Source organism: Carassius gibelio, chromosome A11 (assembly GCF_023724105.1).
Source record: "Carassius gibelio isolate Cgi1373 ecotype wild population from Czech Republic chromosome A11, carGib1.2-hapl.c, whole genome shotgun sequence".
Taxonomy (NCBI): domain Eukaryota; kingdom Metazoa; phylum Chordata; class Actinopteri; order Cypriniformes; family Cyprinidae; genus Carassius; species Carassius gibelio.
The window spans coordinates 9,137,049-9,163,809 of record NC_068381.1 but is presented as its reverse complement, the minus strand read 5'-3'; the positions used below and the strand labels follow the sequence as shown (position 1 = coordinate 9,163,809).

The 26,761-nt window shown below is 36.2% G+C and overlaps 1 protein-coding gene across 1 annotated transcript; it reads left to right on the top strand.

Annotated features, from left to right (window-relative positions):
* On the top strand, window positions 1-25,307 carry LOC128022246 (leucine-rich repeat-containing protein 38-like). Its single transcript, XM_052609597.1, has 2 exons — window positions 1-1,589; window positions 22,075-25,307. The coding sequence occupies exons 1-2, from the start codon at window positions 962-964 to the stop codon at window positions 22,320-22,322; spliced, it is 876 nt and encodes a 291-aa protein (XP_052465557.1). The 5' UTR covers window positions 1-961; the 3' UTR covers window positions 22,323-25,307.
* Window positions 25,308-26,761: the final 1,454 nt, after the last annotated feature.

The window sequence follows — 26,761 nt, the reverse complement described above, 5'->3', positions numbered from 1 at the left end:
TCAAAGACAACACTGGACAAAAGCAGTGGAGTCCGTGAGCCAGCATGCCGATAGACTTCCCCCGTTCCCCACGCCTGTCCCTAATCTGCATGCAGACAACTCCATTGTGGATATTTGGATGTCCTCACCATAGCAACAGAGCTGCAAAACCGTGCTGTACAACCTCTCATCACACACAGTCGTGCCTAGGCATCGCACGGCACGCGGCAGCCAGACGAAAGGGAGATAATAAGAGGAAAAGGAGAGCTGGGAAGAGGACACCGCTGCCTTGCACCTAATTCTCTGTGGGAATTCTCCTCATTAGGACCATGACAGCTCAGTTACAACGGCTCCGAAGTGCCAAGGGTCATGTTCACAGCCGCCGGTCGAGCAGTCATTCCTGCGCTCAGCTGAGAGACAAATGGAGGGATGCAACAATTTCACTCTTTGCTCACCGTGACAGAGCCTCTCTATGCTGAATCCTTTTGTGTCAGACCACCAGGCTTCGATCAAACGTGGGTTAATTGCGAGAGAGCGGCTGGAAGAGCACCCCTCCTCTTCCACACTGCCAGTCTGTCCGTGCCTCTGATTTTCCACTCATTCTGCCTCTCTGGTCTCTGTTTACCTCTGTCTGCTGATTTCTCCACCCCTTTCTCTCAGTCTCTCATTATTTTGCACTCCCTCCCACAGCTCGCTATCTCTCCTCCCCTTGTGCCTTCATAGCCAGCAGTCTGCTCATCACTCCAGGGCTGCTTGCTACATGATCTCTTGGAAAACAACGTTCGCGTCTTGCTCAAGCCACTCCATGTGCAAGCCTTAAGATTTCTTGCCCAGGAAGGCAGGATGTTTCTGCGCTGGCACTGATTCCTCTATTTCTCTTCTCAATTTCCCTTTCCCCTCCCCTTTCCTAGTCTCCTGCCCTCTGACCCTCATCCCTTTACCCCTGACCCCATTCCCTCTCTTTGCCCCGTCTTTCTTGACCATGTTGCCATGTGTCTGCCGGCTCCAGCCTGTCCTTGCTTTGTTCTTCTTCACTTTGTTCACTCAAGGGGAAAACTGTCCAACAACCTGCCTTTGCCCAGACCCTCACACTGTGGACTGTAGCGGGCGCGGACTTACCCGTCTCCCAGACGAGATCCCCTTAGATGTGCGGAGGCTGCTGTTGGCGGACAACTGGATCCCACGGATTCCTTCAGATTTCCTCGTGCTCTACAGTGACCTGGTCTACCTGGACCTCCGCAACAACTCGCTTTCACACATCGAGCCGGGCACACTTAGCACTTCGTCCAGGCTGGTTTTCCTGGACCTCGGTTGCAACAACCTGACCGAGATCCCCAAAGGGACTTTTGGGGAGTCACGGAGCTTAATTAAGTTGCGCTTAGGGAACAACCCATATTTGAGCATGGTCAACGAAGATGCTTTCATAGGTCTTACCTCCTTGCGTGAACTAGAACTAGAACGCAATGCCCTGTCTGGGCTACAGGTGGGTGCCCTGAGCCAACTGCCCTCCCTCAGGGTAGTAAGGTTAGAGGGCAACCCTTGGGTGTGCAACTGCAACTTTGCGAATCTGTTCACCTGGCTGGTGGAAAACAGTCACAAGCTGCCCAAAGGTAAGTCTTTGAATTTGACATCAACTATTATAGCTTGTTGAACCTGGTCTATCTGTTGCATAATGTTACTGTATGACAGGATTCTTTGCTATTTATATTACTCCAGATTAAACAAGGGACCCCTTCCTCTGATCTAAATTTAGCTCTCACATTAGTTCTCACACCCCCACAATGACTAAAAGAGATTTCCAAAGTAATGACAGATAAATGAGGACAGCGCAGACACATTGTACAACCCCTCTAAATATGCAGTGATGCCCTTATCCTAGAAACAGCTCACGTTTGCATTCCGCATGGGAATGTGGTATGTGATCTTTATACATGCTATGCATGCCGAACACCTGCTTATTCCCACCAGGCCAGTGTGCTTGTGTGTGATATATCAGCCGGTTATGGATGTGCTATTTATATGGGAACTTTCTTACTGCAATGCTTCTCTGCTGTTCATTCGGGTTACAGTGATGGAAATAACTGTTCATGCTGATCTGTGATTAGTTTGTGGTAGAGTTCACAGAGGTTAAAGGTATAGTGCACTCCAGAATATAAATCTTGTCAACATATACTCAACTTCATATCTTTCCAAACCTGTATGACTTTCTTTCCTCTATGGAGCATAAAAGAATGATAATCTTGAACAATGTCTTAGTGATTTACATCCAGATAGTGGAGGTCAGTGGAGGTTTTTTTTTTTTTTTTTTTTTTTTTTTTTTTTTTTTTACCATAACAATAATATGATACAACATAATAATACCCTCACTGTACCATGGTATAGTAACAGGGGTAGTTCAGTATAAAAAAGCTGCTTATTCTAGAATAGATGTTCAGAAATAATATCTAGTCTAAGACATAGCAATAAAAACATATCTTGTGAGACTTAGAATGAGAGAAAGAGAGAAAGTTAAAGACCATCATTCTCAGGAGAAGGGTCACAATAGAAAATCAGCTTATACAGAGATTTTGTTTTACAGCATTTTGAATAGTAAAGACATATTATTGGTGCTTTATATATTTCTTACAAATAAAATACAAAAATAGATCACAAACATTCAGTCATCATCTGTTTATTTTCTTCAATACATGATTTACAACATTACCACTGAAATTGTGTTGCATTCTGTTCAAATAAATGTTTTAAAAATGTAGCAAACCCACAAGCAGTAAACCCCATAAATCAGATGGTGAATAAAATGATCTTATCTCCCTCCATCTATTATTCCGCAAGAGGACAGGGAGATTTACTTGAAACTGTATATACACTCCTTATCATCACTTCCCTGTGGATAAAATGGAAAATAGATATCTCTGAACAAACATTATGTCTAATGGGCAAACACTATGCAGCCCCAGAGCTCCATTATGTGTCATTTAGCTGAGCTGCTAGCACTGTTTGTTTACATACGAACATGACCTTACTAGTGCAAGGAGAAGTTAAGAGCTGCTTGTGGGGAGTAACCACGCAACAGCTAATAAAAGACAGCACTCATGAGTCTCGTGAAACTTCTAGTTTTTAATAAAAGCTTCTGATGATTCAGCCACAGTAAGCAGAAAATCATCTTGATTACCATATCAATGGGTTGTTTTCATTGCATTCGTATTTGCTAATGCACATTTTGATTCGGTCATTGAAAAGAAGTTTGTGCACTGGGTAAAATATGACATCCCTCAGTGGCTCCGACAAATAAATTTATCATGGGCTTTCAAAGCAGTCATTAGAGGGTCATAATGAATTGAATGAGAGAAGGGAGCCAAGCTTACATCAGCATCAGCATCAACAGCAGACGCTGAAGCCAAAAGCAAATCCAAGCCTCCGGCGTACCCACCAACAGGCCCGCCGTAGATGCACTCTGAAATTCAGTTAAGAGTGCACACCTCACCTCATGTTTTCCTCTTATTGCATCAGTGATCTCTAATGACTCGAAGAAGTCAGAGAGGCAGCTGGTTATAACTACAAACAGCCTAGAATGACCTTTGGACCCGACAAAAACGGATGACTGGACTGTGCATAGACAGCAAGTACTAGCAGGCTATTTATCTGTCTAGAGATGGGCTTCACTTACGTTGATATGATGAATGAGTAGTATCACACTAATTCATTCAGATTTAGTGACTGATGTGTTGTGATCTAATCAGCTACCACTGCAGTTATTGATTTGAATACAGCAAATAATACTTGGTGAGTTGCATTTCTAGTCTAAGATATGACACATTTTTTCCAGGGAAAGATAGAAGCTTCTAGAGAAACTCTATGTTCTGCCTCAAGGTTTAGGAAAACAGAGTTTTAAAACAAGGAAACATTAGCTTCTCTTCTCATATCAGAGTAATGGTTTATTACCCCCTTGGACTGTTCAGCTGAACCTCTGATCTCACCCAAGATGCTTTGTGTTGGTCAGAGACGCAATACGTAAATGCATATCTGCAGCATCAGAGCTCACCGTGGATTATCCCCTTAATTAGAAGATGGATTTTCTAGCAGCAGGAACTATCAGTTTTTCTATTTCTAGCTGCATGAGAAAAATGATAAGGGATAGAAACTGTTGGATTAGAAGCTGAAAATATTACTGTAGATTATTCTCTCACCATTCCTCTAGGCTATGTTAGATCCTGCAATTCACATTTTTATCTGATGTCGCTAAAATAACTAAATTGAGTTATTCCCAAGCATTTTTCTTAAGTCATCTGCTTGTTTGGATTATGATAGTACAATAACTAAGTAAGGGTCATTTCTACTTAATTTCTTACTGGCAAACATTAAAAAGATTGTAATTAAATTACACTGAACAAAATTATAAATGCAACACTTTTGTTTTTGCCCCGATTTTTCAGCGGATCTCAAAAGATCTAATACCTTTTCTATGTACACAACAGGCCTATTTCTCTCAAATATAGTTCACAAATCTGTCTAAATCTGTGTTAGTGAGCACTTCTCCTTTGCCGAGATAATCCATCCATCTCACAGGTGTGGCATGTCAAGATGCTTATTAGACAGCATGATTTATGCACAGGTGTGTCTTAGGCTGGCCACAATAAAAGGACAATCTAAAATTGGGGCGGGCGGGAGGGGGGGGGGGGGGATCTGAAAACCAGTCCGTATCTGATGTGACCACCATTTGCCTCATGCAGATTATAATTCTCTGAAATGCCTTTGGAGACAGCTCATGGTAGATAAATGAAAATTCAATTCATGGGCAACAGCTCTGGTGGACATTGGTGCCAGTTGCACACTCCCTCAAAATTTGCGACATCTGTGGCATTGTGTTGTGTGATAAAACTGCACATTTTAGCGTGGCCTTTTATTGTGGCCAGCCCAAGGCACACCTGTGCAATAATCATGCTGTCTAATCAGCATCTTGAATAACTTTATTTAACAGTTTTTCTCCTCCGCATCACCCTGTTATTTTTTTTCTTTTGCATACAAAAAGTATTCTCTTAGCTTCATATAATTGCAGATGAACCACTGATGTCACGTGGATTAACTCACAGATCTCTATGCTATGTTTCTGGACTTGGGAACATTTCATTTGCATTGCTGTCTAGCAGGGTCAGACAGCTCTCAGATTTCATTAAAAAAAAAAATCTTGATTTGTGTTCCGAAGATGAACGAAGGTCTTACGGGTTTGAAACTAATTAATAACAGAAATGTCATACTTGGGTGAACTAGCCCTTTGATTAAATCCACATTTCAATATTTGTTGAGAAATGTTTTCAAATTGTTAATCATTTTATTGGTATTTCAAAGTAATTGTTAGTGGCAGATTAATATAAGCGTGAAAAGACAAAAAGTGGCTTTAGAGGTCAATATATTGTTTGATTTATTGTATTATCTTTGAGCATAAGACTATCGCAAATCAAATTTTCCTGTGAAAATAACTCCAAAAGATAATTTAAAGCAATTATTATGTTAAATAAAATAAAAAAAATAAAGAATAAAGCAAATATTACAGATAATACAAAAGCTTTTATTCAACATAAAATGTATCACACATAGACATTTAGGCTACAACGGCCTAACTTAAACAATGGAACATAAAAGAGAATAATTCTAACATCTCAGTATTTTTATTCATTGATAGTTATTGTTAACCAGATTCTTCTTTTTCTTCTGGTTACTAACATTCTTCATTATTTCTTTTTATATTCCATAAATGACATTAGGGTGAGTAAATGATGACAGAATTTTTATTTTTGGGTGAACTATCACTTTGTTTATTAACTTATTTATTTTTAAATTAAATTAAATGTTTCTTAACTTCTTATTTACTGAACTGTTGTTTAAAATCACATTTGCACTTATTCAGGACACAAACAGCAATCGTGAGATATCGCTTATAGCTATATAAACAGGAGACAAAAACTCAAGGGGCCCTATTTTAACGATCTGAAACGCAAGTGTCAAAGCGCGAAGCGCAAGTAAGTTTGTGGGCGGGTCTCGGCGCTGTTGCTATTTTCCCGGCGGGATAAATGGCTCTTGCGCCCGGCGCAAATCTAAAATGGGTTGGTCTGAAGTAGCTTCATTATTCATAGGTGTGGTTTGGGCGTAACGTGAAATAAACCAATCAGAGCGTCACCCAACATTCCCTTTAAAAGCAGGTGCGCAAGCTCCATTATGGATTGCTATTATTATGGCGTATTTACCAGGCGCACGCCAGGAGCGGTTCACAGCCGAGGAGACTGATGTTCTTGTAAGAGCAGTGAAAGACAGAGAAGTTGTGTTGTATGGGGATGGCAGAAACCCACCCAAAATACACCACAATGATTTCCGTCATCTCATGTGTTAATATTTTTTTTAAGTGTAACAATTTATGATTTGCAAAAATAACTGTTGCATCTGTGTAGATTACATGAGCAAAGTGTATGCGCGTTGTGCACGCTATACATTATGGTCAAGCATGCGCCCTTAAAATAGCATAATGAACAACGCGCAACGCGCCACTGACTTTAGACTAGTTTTTTTCTGGTCAGTGGCGCAATTGTTTAATGGAACAGCAAAATAGCACCAGGGATTGTTTGCGCCGGAACACGCCTCCTTTTTTGCGCTGAACCGCCCAGGGAGCGCAAGTTAATTCACTAGTTTAGCGACGTGCTTCTGTGGAGGGAAAAGCGCGCTTTGCGCAGGTGCAAAATAGAATGACACATGCGTCGGTGTACAAAGTCAATTGCGCTGGGTGCAAGATAGGGCCCAAGGGCAGTATCTTGAAATTTTTAAAAGAAAGTGAAGTAGTCAGTCAAGTTTACATTATTTAGTTAGTAAACTGATTTCTACTTTAATAAAAATTGCTTTTTCTTCTGTGTGTGTGTATTCAAGCCGCGCGTTTCAGTTTGAATCTGAATAGCGCGTTCAGCGCGGGGGCGTGGTCACATTAGATATAATGAAGGGAGACGTGAAAAATGGACATCGCGTTGTTTTCATATGGATTACTTTATCACAGAATATCTGTTAGCAGCACTTGTTACACTTCATTTTAATGACGTGTTTGTTCATGACGATCAGCGCAGACAGGCTGTACACAGCACACATACTGATAAGACGCTCGGGAGAAAACAGACACATAACTTCATAATCATACTTCGCGTTGTGATTCGGAGATGCTCGTTCTTCTAAATAAAGTTGGTAATGAACCCTCTTTTATGGCCAAACGCTTTGAAAATTCCGCCTTGTACTCACCGAGATTAGAAAAGCAGTCAACAGTGAAATGTTGTGAACACAACAAAAGGGATTTGTTGTACTGCTCTGGTATTGTGGTAAAAATGAATTTTAGCCATTGGTTCTTCTGATCTTCATTCTTTGGCAGTGAAAATAAAACAAACTTGCCTTTACAATTAAAAACACACCGTCTCCTCGACATGATGCTATCACACCAACCAGAGCGTCTGTGTGGGGGGTGGGGCAGGTCAGAGTTCCTTTTCTCCCAAGACGGTAGGCGGAGATTATTATGCAAAGTGTTCCTAGTGATGTACATGGAGATGGACAAAAGATTTGAAATCTATAACGACTCGTTTCAGTGATTCAGAGTCGACTCCTTACTTTAGAAGCCAATAACTTTATAAATCGTGTATTATTGCAATTGTAGAGAGAGGGAACGGTGAAGGCCCATGTTATGTGTCTGGTGGGTCTTCAAGTAGTTGCATTTATTTACAATTGCCACTGTTAAGTACATACAGTAGTTCTAGGCAAGATTTATACGCCCTCAGTTTCTATTTACTATACACGCTCGTATCTGGTAGGTGTGTCAGGACATTCCTGTCATATTGTCCATCTTTGTTTTGAAATGGAGAAAGACAAACTTGAAAGGTCTGTTGAGCCCATAATAAGTGCAATTGCTAATGCATTTGAGCCAATACTGCAAGGGGACCGAGCAGTTATATTGTGTAAAAGTAATATTTTGGGCATTTGCTCAAGATGACAATTTTTTTTAACTCAGTTTGGTACTCGCAAGTGCTGTCCCAGTTGCAGCTTTTTGCATGCAATGGTGCACATAACTGGTCTTTAAAAGTGTACAAGCACTACATTGAAATAGCGCTGTCTTGCGCTTGCTTGAATTGCTTAAAACACATGAATGTTTAAACTGCCGAGACTGAAAACACTTGAAAATAATAAACTTTCTTGAGGAAGCAGTTTTAAAGTAGCAGGTAAGCTAATTGTACTAGCAGGTGAATATAAAATATGTTACATACCACTAATGGTTACAAGCCAGTGTGATGCAAATATGTCTGAAAGGTCTGACATAACAATACAGATGCCACATGAACGATACAGCTTGTTAGCATTGCGCCTCGAGCTATGAAAATGATATTTCGGACACCACGATCAAAACTTCAAGATATAAACAGTTTGGCGTGGGAAATTCATCCAAATTATGGTGAATATTAAAATATTTGTGTGGTAAAATACCATCTGTGTGTTTATAAAGTTAAGAAATGTGGTTTGTGTTTCCTTAAATTCAAATAATAAATAAGTTAAATAATAAAACAATTTAACTAAATAATGTAAATTTGACTGATTTCTTCACTTCCACTTTAAAGACAAATAGCCTAACTGCATTTTACATGCTATCTCGTGGTGAGTTGTTTTGTCAACAGTAAACTGTATGAAATGTTATACAGACCCTCCAGTTTTTCCGCGATTCTGCGATCACTGAATCCAACGAAAAAAAAAAAAAAGAAAGACAATAAAACATCTTTTTTTGTATTTCTGCATAATTAGCCCTTTTGAATCACAAAAATTAAGGGATCACACAAATCGAAATTATAATTACTGACTGAATTATTCTTAATTTAATTAAAGTTATTAAACTTGAAATCATGTCAAATGACCCCTCTAAACACATTTAGTTATGTCTTTAGTGAATAAACTGTTTGGGGAAATACAGTTTGGGATGTGTGTCAGTACAATATCCGCACATTACTGTAGGTCTATAGTGACCTTAATATTAATGAAACAGCAGCAGCAGCAAAAATAAAGTCTTTTTATCTGTATCTTTATTTATATATATATATATATATATATATATATATATATATATATATATATATATATATATATATATATATATTATCATCTATATAGATAGAGACACAGATAGAGATAGAGAGATAATTTTGCTATTATTGAAGTCATTTATGCTGCATTTATCGTGGCTGGTGTGTAGCCAGTGCAGACTTGCTGTTTGCTTGTTTGTGCTGGTGCTCGCTTTCACACATTTTGATTTCCCATGTGCCCATGTGATCATACGCCCTGAGCACAGACTAGGCCTTTTTTTTTTTTGTATGTCGAAATAAATTTAAAATGCATATAGACAACAATAGACAACAATGATAATTATAATAATTGTATTTATTATTATATTCCTTATCATTAATATCATGTAACTATATAATTATTCACATATTCCTTAACATTTCTTCAAATTTCTCCTTGACTAGATGTAAAAAGTGTCATAGTTTACCACATTCTCCCCCCCATCTTAAAATACTTTCTTTGCTTTTATTGGTTGTAAGAACACAAATTCCCTGTTAAGTTTCACCCTATATGAATTCCCTGGAAACAAATTCTGAAACATGAGTATAATTTTAAGAAAATAGATTGACTTTGCTCACAAAGTGTCCTCAGGGGATATTTGCAGTCTAGAGGCAGCTTCTCCTATAAATCTTTTACGAGGGGAACAAGTGTAAACATGATCCACCACTGTCATCACTGCTCATGGTTAAGACAGAACAAAGCACATCTATAATTAACATCACCTGTGACCTCAGACTGCCCTGACCAGTGTAACAGGAGCATGAAGGGACTCATTTTAACTGATTTACAAGCAGCTCTTTCCACCCAAGATGTGTTAACCAAAACCTTATGAACTAACCTTAGCTTGAGATGAACATGTCATTCAACCTAAATATGTCTTTTGAGCGTATGTATTTTACCTTTAAAGCTGCGGTAGGGAACTTTTGACGCTCTAGTGGTTAATAAACAGAACTGCTTGCGTCTTGCGGAAGAACATCGTAGCCGGAATTACTCCTCTCTGTTTATGTCTATGAAGAATCACAAAGGTACTGGGTTACTCCGCCGCGGTATCCCCGAAGCAATCTAAAATAGTCAGAATATAAACACTTATTATAGGTGCACCCTAGTGATTCAGGACAAGCCAAAAACACGGTTTGGAAAAATGGATTCATGGTGTACTCGCTTATTATATACATTTTTCTACATTTTGAACACAAACAAAGTTACGGACCGCAGCTCTGATTGGTTGATTTCTTACCGGAGGCGGTCCGTAACGGCAAATGGCAAGAGGACCACTGGGAGGAGCCAGAGGAGCTTGATTTTTTTCACAGATTATCTGTCTCATATTCTACTGTCAGGACATAATGACAGGTTTAATACATATGTAAAAACTTTTTTACAAAAGTTCCCTACAGCACCTTTAAGTCAAGGTAAACATTATATTAGAATGTTCCCTGGTTGAAACAATGACCCAAAGTTTACTGGTTCACAGTCAATGTGTATAACTATGGAATGACATTTGTTTCAATAATAATGAACAAAACTTTATAAAACTGAACAGAAACTATAAAAAAATATGCCATTACAAAAGAAGAAAAAAAATACGAAAACGAAAAAAAAAAAAAAAATGAACTGGGTGGCGTCTGTACTTCCAGAGAGCACCTGTCCATCAAAAGCTCACTATCCAATCAGAGTAGATCACTGTTAAGCCCGCCCCCACGAGAGGATTGTGTCAAAACACCAAACGAAAAACTGCGAAACGTAAGCGAAATCTGTGGCAATGTTTTAATTTAGATTCCATGATTAGCGAAAAACGAATCATTGACAGAAACATTGACAAAGATAGAAGCATATTTGAAGAGCCTGTTAAATTTGTGCGACTGATTTCATTTTTTTTCAGTTTCATAGTGTTTTTCTTCTTTCGTAATGGCATATTTTTTTATAGTTTCTGAAAAAGTTACGTTCAGTTTTATAAAGTTTCGTTCATTATTATTGAAAAAAAATTCCATATATAACAAACATCTTGAATAAAAGACTCATATGACTTTTATTTTTGTCAGCTTTCTATCACGTCTAGTCTATACTATAGCTGTCTAGACATTTATCACATCAAGATCAAAATTTGACCCAACTAAATAGATGGACATAAATAGGTCAAAAATCAAACAAACCTAAAGACATTATAATGGAATGAATTTCTCACCATCTGACATGTCCAAGCATGTATAATGAGTGGCATGCTGTATTTTCTGCATATATCCTATTAAATAATAGAGATTAAATAAATTCTCAGCACGTAGTTGTGTTTTCAAATGCATGCAAAATCCTCTGCTCCCACTCCTGTCTGCTGTGTAGCTGCTGCCATGTTTCTGTAAGTGCGATAGCGTCTATTTTTTGTATGCTTAAAATAATCTACCGTATGGTCTGCAAATGGTATCCAAAGTATGTCTAAGCGCACTGTTGAGAGCGATACCATGTGTCTGTGATGTCACCAAACCCCCGTATGAGGGAAACCCCTCCTGATTAGAATGAGTCACACACGGCTCCTGATGACACAGGACCGAGAGCTTCTTTACTATAATATGAGTCTCTCGCTTGCTAATTCTCTCTCTCCCCTTGACCTCTCTGTGAGCTCCATATTTTACACTGATTTCATATTTAAATGCAAATACGCGCAAAACAGCACTATTGTCAGAGCTCAATCAAATCAAAGCACATACTTGTACCCTCAAAGAGAGCCCTTGAATATCTGTGCGGTGTATTACAAAGTAGAGCAAAGCTTGAGTTAAGCTGAGGTCAGGCAAGGTTGTCAATACAGTATGCTGAAAAGCACACCGGCTATTCATGCGTCTACAGTCAATGGCCTGAATGGAGTTAGAGATGGGGACGATGCCAGACTCCAATATCAGGCTCACGTCGGCCAGGTAAATCAATCACTGGCAAGACAGTGTGTTACACTGCAGCATTCATTCCTCTACCAGATGCTAATTTTGAACGTAATCCATCAAGTGCCTACATCAACTTGACGATACCTGTGCTGATTCGAATCGTTCGCTCGTCACTATTCCTAACATATATGTTGCATATATGTATACCTAATTGTTGCATACTATAGTTCACTAGATGGGGAGAAGTAAATTACAATAAATTCAGGAATTTCAGTGTGGATATACAGGCCAGATATATATTATTTTTAATTAAAAATAACAGTAATACATTTGAGGTGGTATCACAAAAGTATCTTACGGATGCAAAGACTGCACTCATTTAATTGAAAATACATAATAATAGTAGAAATATTACAATAGAAAGTGATGTGATGTTAGAAAGTGATGGTCAAGCTGTGTCTTCACTCTTTAGTGTCACACGATCCTTCAGAAATAATTTATATATATATATATATATATATATATATATATATATATATATATATATTTATTTATTTATTTATTTATTTATTTATTTATTTATTTATTTATTTATTTATTTATTTATTTATTTATTTATTAATTATTATTATTATTATTATTATTATTATTATTATTATTTGGGAAACCATGATACATATATTTATGTTCAGGATACTTTGATTTCAGAGAAGGTGACATTCATCCTCCAATTCATGGTTGTCAATAAGACATGGGTTTAGAGTGTAAAATATGGATAAAATAAGAAAGAAACTATTTTGGCCCTCCAGAAGTCCTTTAGAAAGAATAAGTGTGATCTTCTATGTGGCTCATTAAAGCCTGCTGTACTGACAATTGAATGTGGCGCATTATCATATTTGAAGCAGCATCGCTCAGGTGTATAACAGGGTCATATTAAATGTTAAAACTGACAGAATCAGGCTTACTCCCCGTAGCAAAAACTTATTTAGGTGGAAAGGTCAGAGAAAATCTGCTTGATTAATCTCCGCTATCCCGAACGCGTGTTAGACAGAACAGTCTCGGTGTCTTTTGACACTCACAAGAGAGAGCCTGACACCGTCTAGGCACAGCTTGTCTCAGATTTTCTCATTAAAAGCGAGCGAGTGTTTTCCTCTGGGCCTCTTGGTGCTATCCGGGAATCTGACCAGTTTGAGTGTTCACAGCTCTGATTTCACAGCCCATTGTGTGAAAAGACCTAGTCCATTTTACACAGTTTGCAGTGTTAACGTGTACCTGAAGTAACATTTTGTAACAAATGTCATTCAGCTTAAATATCCATATTTATATGTTTTATAGCTCCTCTAATAAGCCACTAATCTGTGGCAGGATGAACAAAGTAATTATTCCATTTTGCATGTTTCATATAGTATTCTCAATATTTTTTTAATGTGAAAACATTAAATTTCACCTTCGTTATAATAAGAATAATAAAAAAAAAAATGTGTGGATAAATAATGTCATCTTACTAGTTGCTTTCACTTGTGTAGTACTTGCTGAAATAAATTAATATAAGCTACCATAAGAAAGTTTGGGGTCAGTGTTATATGGTTGTGATCTGTTTTGGTTTAGTTTTCTGTGTTTCTCCTGCCTTGTTTGTTTCCATGGTTTTTGAATTAATTAGCTCCACACCTGTTTCAGTTCTCCCAATTAAGTTTATATTACTTAAAAGTGTAATGTGTAATATTTAGGAGGATTTACTGACACAAATGCAATATAATAAAGTGGACTTAATAGACTGGCTTGGACTATTACCCAGTTCTCCTGTATTTCCGCCGGTTCCTTTCACCTCTGTCCTTCAACCCATCGGCTCCACCTTGGGCTCTCTCATCTTTTCGGCTCTTCCTTGGTCAGTCGTTGACCATCTGGTCCTGTGGACTATGCTCCCATTCCATTGCCTGCCCCACACCCGCCTCCTGAACCCACCCTTCCTCCTCAGGACTGTTGTTGGTACGAGGACGTGGTTTTTCTATTACTTAAGTCTGTGTTCCCTTATGTTCCTTTTGTCTGCTATAGTTTGGATTTGTGTTTGGTTGTGCCAATTCTCTCCTGTGGATTATTAAAAGAACACTTAGTCGTGAGCTTTGTTTTGAACACCTCATGTATAACACAGTGTAGGTTTTCTTTCTTTTTTTTTTTTTTTTTTTCATTTTTTTTTTTTTTTGTTTACATTTTAGAATTTTCGATTCATCAAATAATACAGAAAAAAAATATCATGGTTTACACAAAAATATCAAACAGCACAACTTTGATAAGAAATAAAACCGGCTTCTTGAGCATCAAATCAGCATATTAAAATGATTTCTAAAGGATAATGTGACACTTTTACTGTATTTTCAAATAAATGCAGTCTTTGTAAATACAGTCTCTTTTAATAACATTAAAACCCAAATTTTAGATTAGTAGTTCACAGTATGTATTATAAATATAAATGAAACATTTTTCATTGCACATTTTTGCCAGGTTTGTGACTGTGATTTATTTAAAGAAAATTATATTAAAGATACTGCAATTGAAAAAAATATTTAATAATATAATATTATTATAAAATGTATAAACCTATTATATATTTATATTTGATCTAATTCTGTGAAAACCAGCATGTAGTATTTTACATTTTAATCGCTTTGCCTTTAAAATGTTCTTACTCAGTCTTAGTCTTTAAATGTTATAAAAATCAAACACTCTCCTTTAAGAGCTCTGAATAATATTAGCTGCTCCACTGTTCCTTTTCAACTTACTTTTTTATGGTAGGGGAACATACTGACACCTCACTATCAATCAGAGTATCCTTAGTAGAGCAGTTCCTTTAAATAAACTTGAAATTCTACTTTGTATTCAGAAAACAAACATTGGACATTTGCACAGGCTCTTCGGGACATGATGCTTTTGCCAGGTTTTTCAACACAATATATAAATCTCAAGCAGTGTTTAAAATCTCCTTGAACCGTTGCACATGGAGTGCACCAAAGGACACATAAATATGATTGAAATTTCAGAAACCTCATTTCCACGAAATATAGCATGCTGCCCAGGCCACACGTTTAAGTACAGTAACCTGTAATAGAAATAAATCATTTAGTAACCGTATCCAGGTCACAATGCGCTGATGTCAAGAATATTCCCTGCCACACTGAGTATTGATTAATTTCTCTCTCTCTCTCTTTGAATCTCCTAATGTCTCTCACTCATCTCCTAAGGGTGAAAATAGAAGAAAAAAGCAGGTATATGTGAAGTCTTAAGCAACATTCATTAACTTGAAGAGACAGGTGAGGGTCACATGATCAGAGAGAATAGCCTCTTAAAGTGCCAGAGGCCACTGTCTTAAGTTAGCAGAGCGATGAGTGTGTGACGAAGCTATGTGAATATAAATACAGGCTATTTATCTCCTTCATCCTCCAGCGAGTTATCCTGACATTAAGACACACATGGACTCTCCAAGCTCACATTTCTGACTTGCTCTCAAATCTGACATGAAAATCATTGCACCGATACAGACTATTACTTAGAAATGGGAGAAAAATTCATATGTCAATGCTGTAAGAACACTGGGGAAATTACAAAGTAAAACTATTTACAGTCAGAGCTATTTTGCAGCACTTGAAACATTGTACTCAAGCAAGTGATATGAGTTTGAGTCAGGCTTGCATCACATCCTCTTCCTTCTGTTATCCCTAATAAAAGTGGAAATACACACACACACACACAACACACACACAAAACACTTTAATAATGTGAAAAAAAAAAAAATAAGACTGTCAAATAATATTTTTTCATAATTTAAATATTATTACTCAAAATGTTTAGACAAAATATTTAGATATAGAAACTTTGAACATTTTTTATATTTTGTATATATTAATAATCAATGTAAAATTATTACCTGACAAAAACTGAGGCAAATAAATAAATACATATTTATTTATTTATTTTAAACAAATACTAATGTTTACATGTTGAAATTATGTAGATCTTATGTAGAGAAATTATGTAGATACATTTGGACCATTATTTTCAAATAATACATTTGATGATTACTGGTCTCTTAAAAAATTAAGAGATATATTTAGACAGAAACTATGCATATGTGTGTATTACATTTATGTTAATAATTAAAGTCAATTCCCTAATGAAAAGTAAGAAAAAATCTGAAATGTTTACATTTAGGCCTATGTAGGCCTATATTTTGTAGGCCTATATTTTGTACATTACGTATAGTTTAATTACCAATTTGATGATTATTTAACAAGAAAATAAGAAATGTTTAAACAGAAGTTGTGTATATATATATATATATATATATATATATATATAATCTAAAACATTAACTACGCAGCACTCCAGTGTTTGAGGTTTTCCATTACATTTGGCTCCAGTAACATCCACCCACCTGCTCTGAGCTAGGCTTCCCCCGGTACTTCCACCTGTGAGTTAATCATATCAACATTTTATGCCTGATGCCTGCAGGAAATGTATTCCGCTAAATGTGTTTATCTTGGAAGCTAGTCATTTTACACAAAAATACACTCCAGTTTCTGTGCAAATAATAACATTGTAATGTTCCCTGCTGAATATCTGTCAACAGCTCCGCAAAAGTTTTTAATCTAATGACCTGTGATGATGGTGCTCTATCGTAAAGGGCTGATTGTGAGAGAGGAATAGTCGTGGATGTCATGGAGGACTGGTGACTAATGCCACCAGAGCAGATATCAGACATATATTGTTCTGTGAATAACATCCTGACAACCTCAAGGTCTGCAGAGTTTATCAGTTTACTGTCCATGATTACCAGCCAGCATGCCTCTTTTTTAACTGGTAATTTGTGAACATTTCCTCTGAACTGAGTTGCCAGAAACTAACATGAGTTTAATAAAAGCACAAGACTGTCTGGTGTCAGGACTGAGACTGAGGCCATGACTGTGACAACCCTTAATTAAAACGTCTTCATAGGCTTTAATTGTTACATCAAATCTTTATAAATGAAATTACACATCAGTTTAATTCACACTGTAAAACATCTTACTGTGAATGTGACAGCATATTACTGGCTACTACTTATCATACTGTTATATTTTGTCAAACCAAAGTATCTCATTTAAATGGAATTAATTTCAGTAATATGGTAAATTACAAAAATAATTTATGACAGTCAGTAACAAATTTGGCCCATATGGTTAAATGTGGGTTAAAAATAAATAAACAAAAACAAAACTGTTGAACATTGTGGGATCCCACCATGCTATACATGCTATATATCGTGCTATTTCATTTTGTATGTTTTGTTATGAGTGAAAATTACCTAGCATGCATTTTGCTGTAAAAGAATATAGCATTTTATAGTAAAGTATCACAGCTAGATCGGCATTGTTTATTCATTAACATATACTTTACATAATTAATAAAAAAAATCAAAATTATTAGTTAAAAATGAAGAATTAACTCTGATATTTTTACTGTAAAATACTGTATTATATTCAGAAATGTACAGATTCCATGCATAATACCTATTCTTTCCCATAACACACAAGAAAATATGGTTTAAAAAAAATAATGTTGTTACATGGTGCACGGTACTTTTTCCCCATGATTTTGTGAATAGTACACAGATCACTGGAGTATATTTTAACATGAATACACTGTAAAACCCGACAAGTTAACTTAACTCAAATCGTTTGAGTAAACCGATTGCCTTGACTGTAATACCCGACAAGTAAACTTAACTCTAACGGTTTGAGTAAACAGATATCCTTAAGTTATGTTAACTCAAACCGTTTGAGGAAACCGATTGCCTTAAACCATTTAAGTTGAAAAAACTAACAGTTAAGAGTACTCTGAACTTAATTCAGTTGAGTTCACTGAAATAAGATATACATTGCAATTAAGTGATTAAGTGATTAATTGAGCTTTAGTGATGAACACCTGCTGTTAACAAACAGAATTACTGAAGAAAAGAGAGAAAGGAACAACAGCTGACTTCAGACACAGCCTCACTCAAACCTGACAAGTTATGTTAACTCAAACCGTTTGAGGAAACTGATTGCCTTAAACCATTTAAGTTGAAAAAACTAACAGTTATGAGTACTCTGAACTTAATTCAGTTGAGTTAATTGAAAGAAGATATATATTGCAATTAAATAATTAAGTGATTAACTAAGTGCTGATTGAGAATTAGTGATGAACAGCTGCTGCTAACAAACAGAATCACTGAAGAAAAGAGAAACACAAGAACTACTACAACTGACTTCAGACACAGACTTAGATGAAATCAACTGAAATAAAATACATGAAATCTCTCAAGATCTGATTAAACATCCCCACAAACAGCATCAGCAGCTCCACTTATTAATAACCAGACTGACTTTATTTCTGTCAGACGTCTACAGAAGATCTTATTGAGAATGAACTAAGGTTTAGATGTTGATTTATTGTTTCATTTGAAGTAACCATGTTAGAGATCAGTGTTTGCTTTAGTTGGGCTCTTGACCCTTGACTTCTGTCTTAGTCTTTTCTCTGGCTGTTATAACCGTGTGTTTCTGAAACACATTTTTTGTAACTCAAAAGCCCAGAAGAAAAGCCATCAGGTGTTAACCTGTACCTAGGTGTAGGTTGTTATACTAAGTATAGGTGATGATAATTATTCATTATTATTCACATATATTGATCTGTACAGAGTCTAATCTCCGAGGAAGCAAATGTGTAATTAGTAGAAGTGGATCTAATAAAAATGACACTAAGAGTCTGTGATAATCAGTTAATATAAAAATGGCTTCATAAACATTTTGTACACATACATTTGTGTTCCATCCCAGTAGTTGGTCAGACACAGACATCAATAATCAGAATATGAACCTCAACAATGGTGACAAAAAAACATGCTGCAATGCATGCTGGGTACTATTGTAGTACAAAACTCATCCATGGCTCCCAGCATGCTCTGCAGCATTTTTTTTTTTTTTATGGTCACCATTGGTGAGGTTCATAATCTGATTATTGATGTCTGTGTGTGACTGTTTGACACCGTAGAAGACCACACTGTTTGGAAAGTCATTGTATTAACTGATTATTACAGAATCACTTTTACTATAACCAATCAAATTACACAACACCTATTTCATCAGAGATTAGACTCCTAGCAGTTCAATAGTTGATGATTATCATCACCGATATAAAGTATAACAACCTACACCTAGGTACAGGTTAACACCTGATGGCATTTCTTCTGGGCTTTCGAGTTACAACAAATGTGTTTTAAAAACACACGGTTATAACAGCCAGAGAAAAGACTAAGACAGAAATCAAGGGTCAGAAGCTTAACTAAAGCAAACACTGACCTCTAACATGGTTACTTCAAATGAAACAATAAATCAACATCTAAACCTTAGTTCATTCTCAATAAGATCTTCTGTAGACGTCTGACAGAAATAAAGTCTGTCTGGTTATTAATAAGTGGAGCTGCTGATGCTGTTTGTGGGGTTGTTTAATCAGATCTTGAGAGATTTCATGTATTTTATTTCAGTTGATTTCATCTAAGTCTGTGTCTGAAGTCAGTTGTAGTAGTTCTTGTGTTTCTCTTTTCTTCAGTGATTCTGTTTGTTAACAGCAGCTGTTCATCACTAATTCTCAATCAGCACTTAGTTAATCACTTAATTACTTAAATGCAAAGTTTTAAAACTTACAGGGTTTAAATCAAGGCAATCTGTTTACTCAAACGGTTTGAGTTCAGTTTACTTGTCAGGTTTTACAGTGTATACTATTAATACTATAAAAATGTAATAAAATGTACTATTAATTTCTGAGTGAAAATTTTCACCACCATTCACATATAGTATATGGAAGCATATCCATAAGAGCTTGCAGTGAATTAATTACATTTAAAAATAAAGTATAAAGCGCAAGGACTTACAGTTACACTGTATGTATATTTCACCAAATTGTTGCACTAATTCCACTGTACATTTCTGAATATAGTATGTTTCTGTTAAATATTATAGTTAATCTATCATTGTTTATTAAATGTTTTATATTACATATACATCATTTTAGAAGTTAAATGCAAGGGCTTATGTTATTCCCCTATTGTAATATGTTATGAGTGAATATAACCTTGTGTGCACTGATTTCATAGTAACATTTTGAATATAGTCATTTACTGTAAAATATTAGTTAATCCGTATAAAATGGTTGCAGTGATTTTCAGTACAGAGCAAGGGGAAAATGAGAGAAGCTAGATTCACAGTTCTGCCATTGTGCAGATATCCCACACAAACTGTGAATTTGCTCTGGATATAGTTACATCTCCCACACAGAGCCTCACGCTCCAGTGCATCAGATGACCTGGCTGTTAAAGGCAATGAGAGCGAACATGTCATCACTCCCATTCTTCTGTGAGACTGCACGTGCTGACTGCGCAAGAGAGAAACGAGTGAAAAGCCCATTGCTTGGTTTATCTTCTTTTAATCTCATGACATGCCCCTGCTGTTTTATTTCTTGCGTCTAAGCAATCAGCCATAGAAGAAAACAAGCCTGTCTTGATATCATCTTCAGAACTCATTTACTTGTCTTTCTTTTTCTTTCTATTTTCCGCTCATTCGATGAAGATGCTTTTTTTTCTCTGTTAGATTCCTCCATGTAAACTCTAATCACACTCTTATTAACATCTACTCACATACACAAATATATAATTTACATTTATATAATGAGAGATGATTATATTTCTCTGTGCAGCTGAAAGCTGTTGTCGGATATTCCTCTCTGTGGATTTTATGATTATGTGCAGTCGATGTGCCCAAGTCTTATGTGCCCTTGATTCAGTCTCATTAACACGCAGCAGTGAATCAGCGGGGCCATACTGAGAGCGTATGTGTGTTTGTGTGTGTGTGTGTTGTTTTAAATAAGAGAGCGCTGACAATCTGACTCCTGTCCTGGTCAAATAGTGACATAAATAAACATGAGAGCTATTTTAGGCCATCTCATAAGCCCCCTGTCATTTCGTTTCCATATTAAATTTTCTAAAAGTTCTTGAAACAAGTCCAGGGATTCCATTTGTGTCAGATGAATCTGATCTGAATGGCCATACAGTACAATTGTAAAGTCCTTGGATGTAAACTAATGAAGCTGTACTATTAATGTCATAACGTTATTGTCTGATGTGTATTTAGTATTAGATACTCAGACAATATGCATGTCTATATATCAGGGTTGTACAAAATTCTGAGTTTAAGAATGGGCTCCCTTTCAGCTCGGTGAGTGTGAGTTAGAATTCAATTGTTAAACCCCACAGGAAATAGAAATGACAGAAGAAATTAATTACCTGAATTGTAAAAAAAAAAAAAAAAAAAAAAAAAAAATATATATATATATATAATATATTATTATTATATTTTATATATTTTTTATTTTATTTAATTTATTACTTTGATTACTATTTTCAGCAGCCATTACTCCAGTCTTCAGTATCACATAATCCTTCAGAAACCGTTCTAATATGCTGATTTGGTGCTCAAGAAACATTTATTATTATTAGAACAGTTGTGCTGCTTAATATTTTGTGGAAACTGTGATGCATTTTTTTTTTCAAAATTTGTCCTTGAGTAGATAGGAACAGCATTTATTCAAAATATAAATCTTTTGTTACATTATAAATATATTTACTGTTACTTTTGATTAATTTAATACATATTTGTTGAATAAAAGTATTAATATTTTTAAGGCTTTTAAACTTTTTTAAACTTTTGCTTTTCTAATTAAAAGTTTGTATACATTTATTTGAATTTCAGTTATACTTAAATTCAAATTTAAAAGGCAATCACAACACACAACCCTGGAAACCATATGGTGTCCCTTTTTATCATTTTATGAATCAGCAGGGCCACCTTTTGCAGCTCAGTGTGCCCATTTGCCGCCCCACACTCTAATGCAAACTATTACCCAAAAGCTCATGCAGTAAAATGTATAGTCAGAAGACCACAAAGATTTTTTGATTTTTAACTGTTTTTTAAAGAAAAATGCCATAGTGCCATATACCTAAAAACTGTTATGTTATACTGTTTTTGTGCTGCTTTTACAGGTATAGAGGGTATGGAGTGCTCTTTGCCCACTGATGGACGGCGTGTGCCTCTCAGCCAGCTCTCCCAGGACAGTTTTCGGGAGTGCCAGATCACCCTCACCCTCACCGATTTCTTCATCATCATTTTCTCGGGCATCTCCGTCTCAGTGGCCGCCATCATGGCCAGCTTCTTCCTGGCGTCCACCGTCCACTGTTTTCAGCGCTGGAGCAAGGGCACTAAAGGAGACGAAGAGGAGAGCGAAGAATGAGGAGGGAGGTTAGAGCTGAATGACCTTCAGTATGATTCAGAGCTGCCAGCTCCTGACAAGAGCTCAAACAAACAGCACGACTGAACAGACACCAGGTAGAACTTGGCAGAAATTACCTGGTCACTAACAAAGTGGCCAGTATGGACACAGTACCCTCAAAATCAAAGGATATTTGGTCTGAAAGCAAGCCTTAGTACGCAGACTTCCAGGGATTAAGTTGTTTGAGGAAATTCTTTGAGATCTTGTCCTGCAGTAGAGATTTCAGTGTCGTTGAATCCCCGTGTCCGTAGAGTTTCCCTTCATGTAGTCGTTATAAAGTTAGCAAAATATAACTGTGCTACTTCTTGATTGTGCCAAATCAACACAGGTCGACAGCAATGGTTCAGACAAGCACTGATAATCAATGATGAGGAATAATCGCTATATAAGTCATGCAAGGTGAAGCAGATGTTGCAACTTTATACAGCCAAGAATATGTGATATAGGATAAGGATAGGAAACAATAACTTGAAGAGCTTAGAGGGATTTCAGAAAGCATTACCTGAAACTGAAAGTTTAGACTAGAGCTTAATGTGAATAGTTGTGTCAAATACCGCACTTTAAAATGGCCCTCAAACTACCAGGTACACTGGTTCATCCCAGATCTGCCAAAGAACGCTTTGACTGAGGGACTGAGGTTTTGGGTTTAAAATATAGATTTATTTTTCTTTAAAGAAAGCTTATGATCTTAGCAAGATTACATTTATTTAGCGTAATTATGGTACTACTCACATATAATGATACATAATATCCTTAATGTGACTAAAGACAATATCTATGAGATGGAGATAAGTACATGCTACAAATGTCATTGTATTATTTAGGTATTCATGTCTTAAAAGATTATATTTGAAAAAAGCATACAAACGGCCCAGAAATGTATTTGAGCATTAAAGTCAGACTTATATGTTGTAACAAAATATCTGAACCAAGCAAAGCACAACATGTCACAAATAGATGCCTGTTTGGTTTAAAAAAAAAATAATTATATGATATAATAAAAAAAAAATTAAATTCAGTCAAGTAATTAAATTAAATGATGTTTAAAAATCGGAAAAATGACCTTGAGACCATATGGTAAAAAGCAACACAAAAGTCTCAGAAATGTGAAATTTGTACTAAAAAAAGGTTCCACATTCTTTGTTTGCTAATGTCACTTTTTTTTCTAACAAAATGACGTTCACATGTTTTTAAGTGTGTCTTAAGTGTCTATGTGTTTTTTTTTGAGGCCACTGTACATTCACCTGTCTTCAGATTGCTGTGTCGACTAATAATAATCCAGTGTATAACTAATTGCATACATTTCTGTTCATTATGTCAATTCCAAAAACAATTATTTTGTCAGTAGACTCTGTGGGGGAATCTGTTTTCGAATGTCTGAAAAAGAGATTTGATTGTTTGTGTTTTCCTTTACGAATAGTTCTGTCAGTCTTGCTTCTTTCATGTCCTTATTTTAAAGGGCTTCATCTGTTTTTGGAATTAGGATCATGTATTTTGCACAAGTTCAAGAATAACGTTCATTAATATTCTAATGTCTATCGCCATCCTCTGTTCCACTGTTGCTGTCCATAAACAGATGCTCTGGATGTACTATTTCGAGAATATAGCTCTTTTTCCCAGACAGGTATCACAACATCATTTTTGCAGTGGATGAATAATTAATTGGATCTGTGCAATGAAGCACACAGTGTGCTAGCCTTCAGAAATATTGGGGATGGAAAAAGAAAATGATTGTGATTCAAAGACCGTCTTATTTTAAACTAATTCTATTCTGCTCACACAACCTCAGAAATCATATTGTGTTGGATGTAGGAAGCACAGATCCATATAAATGTAATGTAAATGTTCTGGTGTCAGGACACATATGCACAATCTTTCAAAGCTAGACTGTAGCATGGTATCATCAGCAGAAATCAAACCTGCAGCTATAATATTGTTATATTGAATGATTTCATTTTTTTTTTCCATATATATACTCAACTATTCATAGCTGTTCAACCAACCAGAAAAAAAGACAAAATGTCTTTGAATATGTACATGCAAAAAAAATGGTATTATTGTTAAAAATTAAAATGATAAACAAATGCTGTAGACACTTACTATGCCATGACAATAGAGCTGTTTAATCATGACATCAATTTGTAGGCAGAACTCGGCATGGTTTCCTGTTGGAATTTCGAATGGGTTAATTGAATAACAAAAGTAATAATAAGGATGAGAGTAAATTATATGAATTAGACATTTATGTTTGTTCTACAACATACAATATACACAGTCAAACCTCAAATGTGAAATTTGCAAAAAAAAAAAAAAAAAGAAAGAAAGATGTGTTTTAAAGCATACCGTAAGCTGCAAAGTGGCTATAAGGAGAATCGGTTATAAATGAAGTATCTTATTTGAACTTATTTAAATTGTTAAATCATAAATCGAAAACTGCTAACGTATTTGAAATTCCTGAGGGAACTCATGAACCGTAACAGAACAATAGCTGATTTTACATGGATTTGGTGTGAGAATTTGCAGAATAATGGCATTTGCAATGACAAAATGCATCAGACTTCTATAATCGGTACTTTCCTTCATTGTCTACAATAACAAGTATAAGATAGCGGGTTCATTGCTGTACTGTCTGTTTCTGAATTCAGTATGTGTTGTTTGAAAAGAACCCAGAGCTCCCAGAGTCAACTGTCACACTGAGCAATGTAGTAAAGATTTGTGTTGCATCATAACATGGAGTATATTTGTTCTCCGTCTTAACTGAAAACCACATATACCTAGAAAACCAACTACTATGTAGTTTCAGTACAAAGAATGAAGGGAAAACATTTAAATGAGGGATTTTCTTGCATGACCCAGTGGCGAAATCATCAAGTACTTTGTTTTTTCTTCTCCATATGGCAGTGCACTGTTGATGAAATACAATATCATATTAAACAGTAAGCTATTTTTGATCTTTTCATATTTATTACCATTCCTATAGATAGCTCTGTAAAACAGATGTGTTTTGAGTGTTACTTTTCATTTTAGGGACAATGAATGTGAAATTGGGTTCTCAACACTAGGAGACACTGCACAGACTAATTTCACACTAATGCTTGTGACGTCATTCCACGGGTGATAATGAACTGTCAGGTCATGTCTGCAGTCTGTCAGGACCACAGATAACTTCTCAGGGGCTTAAGCTCTACGTAGATACCCTTGGCAATCACTGACAGCATGTTTGGCCAGATATTCTTGTCTGATCTGTAGAACAAAAAGGAGAAAACAATATATTTAGTTAAGTTACAATCTCTCTTTAACTGTCAAATATTCACCCGTCACTTTAAGACAGATGATGGGTGTTAAAATGTTATTGATTCCAAGCTTTGTGCAGATCTGGGAAAATGATTCACTCACCCCCACCTTTAGAACAGGGAACACATATTCACTATCAACTAAGGATTCCTTAGGAAAAACTTCAAATCTGTTGTTTATTAATATATGTTACGTTTATGTATGGAGTGGATTAAAGGATCTAAAATATGATTATGCAGGATAAGGCATTAGAATTTGCTTTCTAAGTACAAAAAAACTGCTAATATTCTAGTAATATTCATGCTAATAAGCAACTAGTTAATAATGAGAATTGGTCCTTAAAATAAAGTGTTACAGAACCTTTATGTGGCTATTAGCTATTCAGAAAATCTCTCCAAATATTAATTTTACGTGAACATTTCCTTTAAATTCAATTTTTAATTCACCCCAAAATATAAAAAATATAGCATTTTTTAATCACCTCATGTCGTTCTGGACCATTGTTTTTCATGCAGGATCTATTCCATACAATGCCCAAGGACAAAAACAAGACTATGACAAGGCCATATCTTTAAAATGTAAGCCACTATTGACCGAAAATCATCCCATAGCTATCAAATCAAGTATGGTACCTATGGTGCAGAATAAAATCAACTTCCTGTTCATTACACAAAGCTGCTATATGGCTATAGAACACTAAACCTATTGCAATCATATTTGAAACAACATTGTGGCGAGTGGGGCGGGGCCGTGCGGCGTGGGAACGAGGAGTGAGGCCAGGTGTAGTGATTGAAGATGAGCTGCACCTGCGCCCCACCGCCGGTATCGAGTCCCACGTATGAGATGGAAGGATATAAAACTGGAGTGACTATAGTGAAGGACGAGAGAGGACCAGGCCTGGACCATATTTTATGTTTTGGCTTTTATTTGCGCGCATCAGTCGTCCGTGAGGGGCTGCTGCGCTGTTTTGTATTTATTTTTGAATTATTAAAATGTTTTGATTGTGCGCCGGTTCCCGCCTCCTTCTTCCCGATGAGTATGGAGATCTTATCATTACAAACATAAAGGTGAGTTTATTTAATTTTTTACGAGACCTATTCAATAAA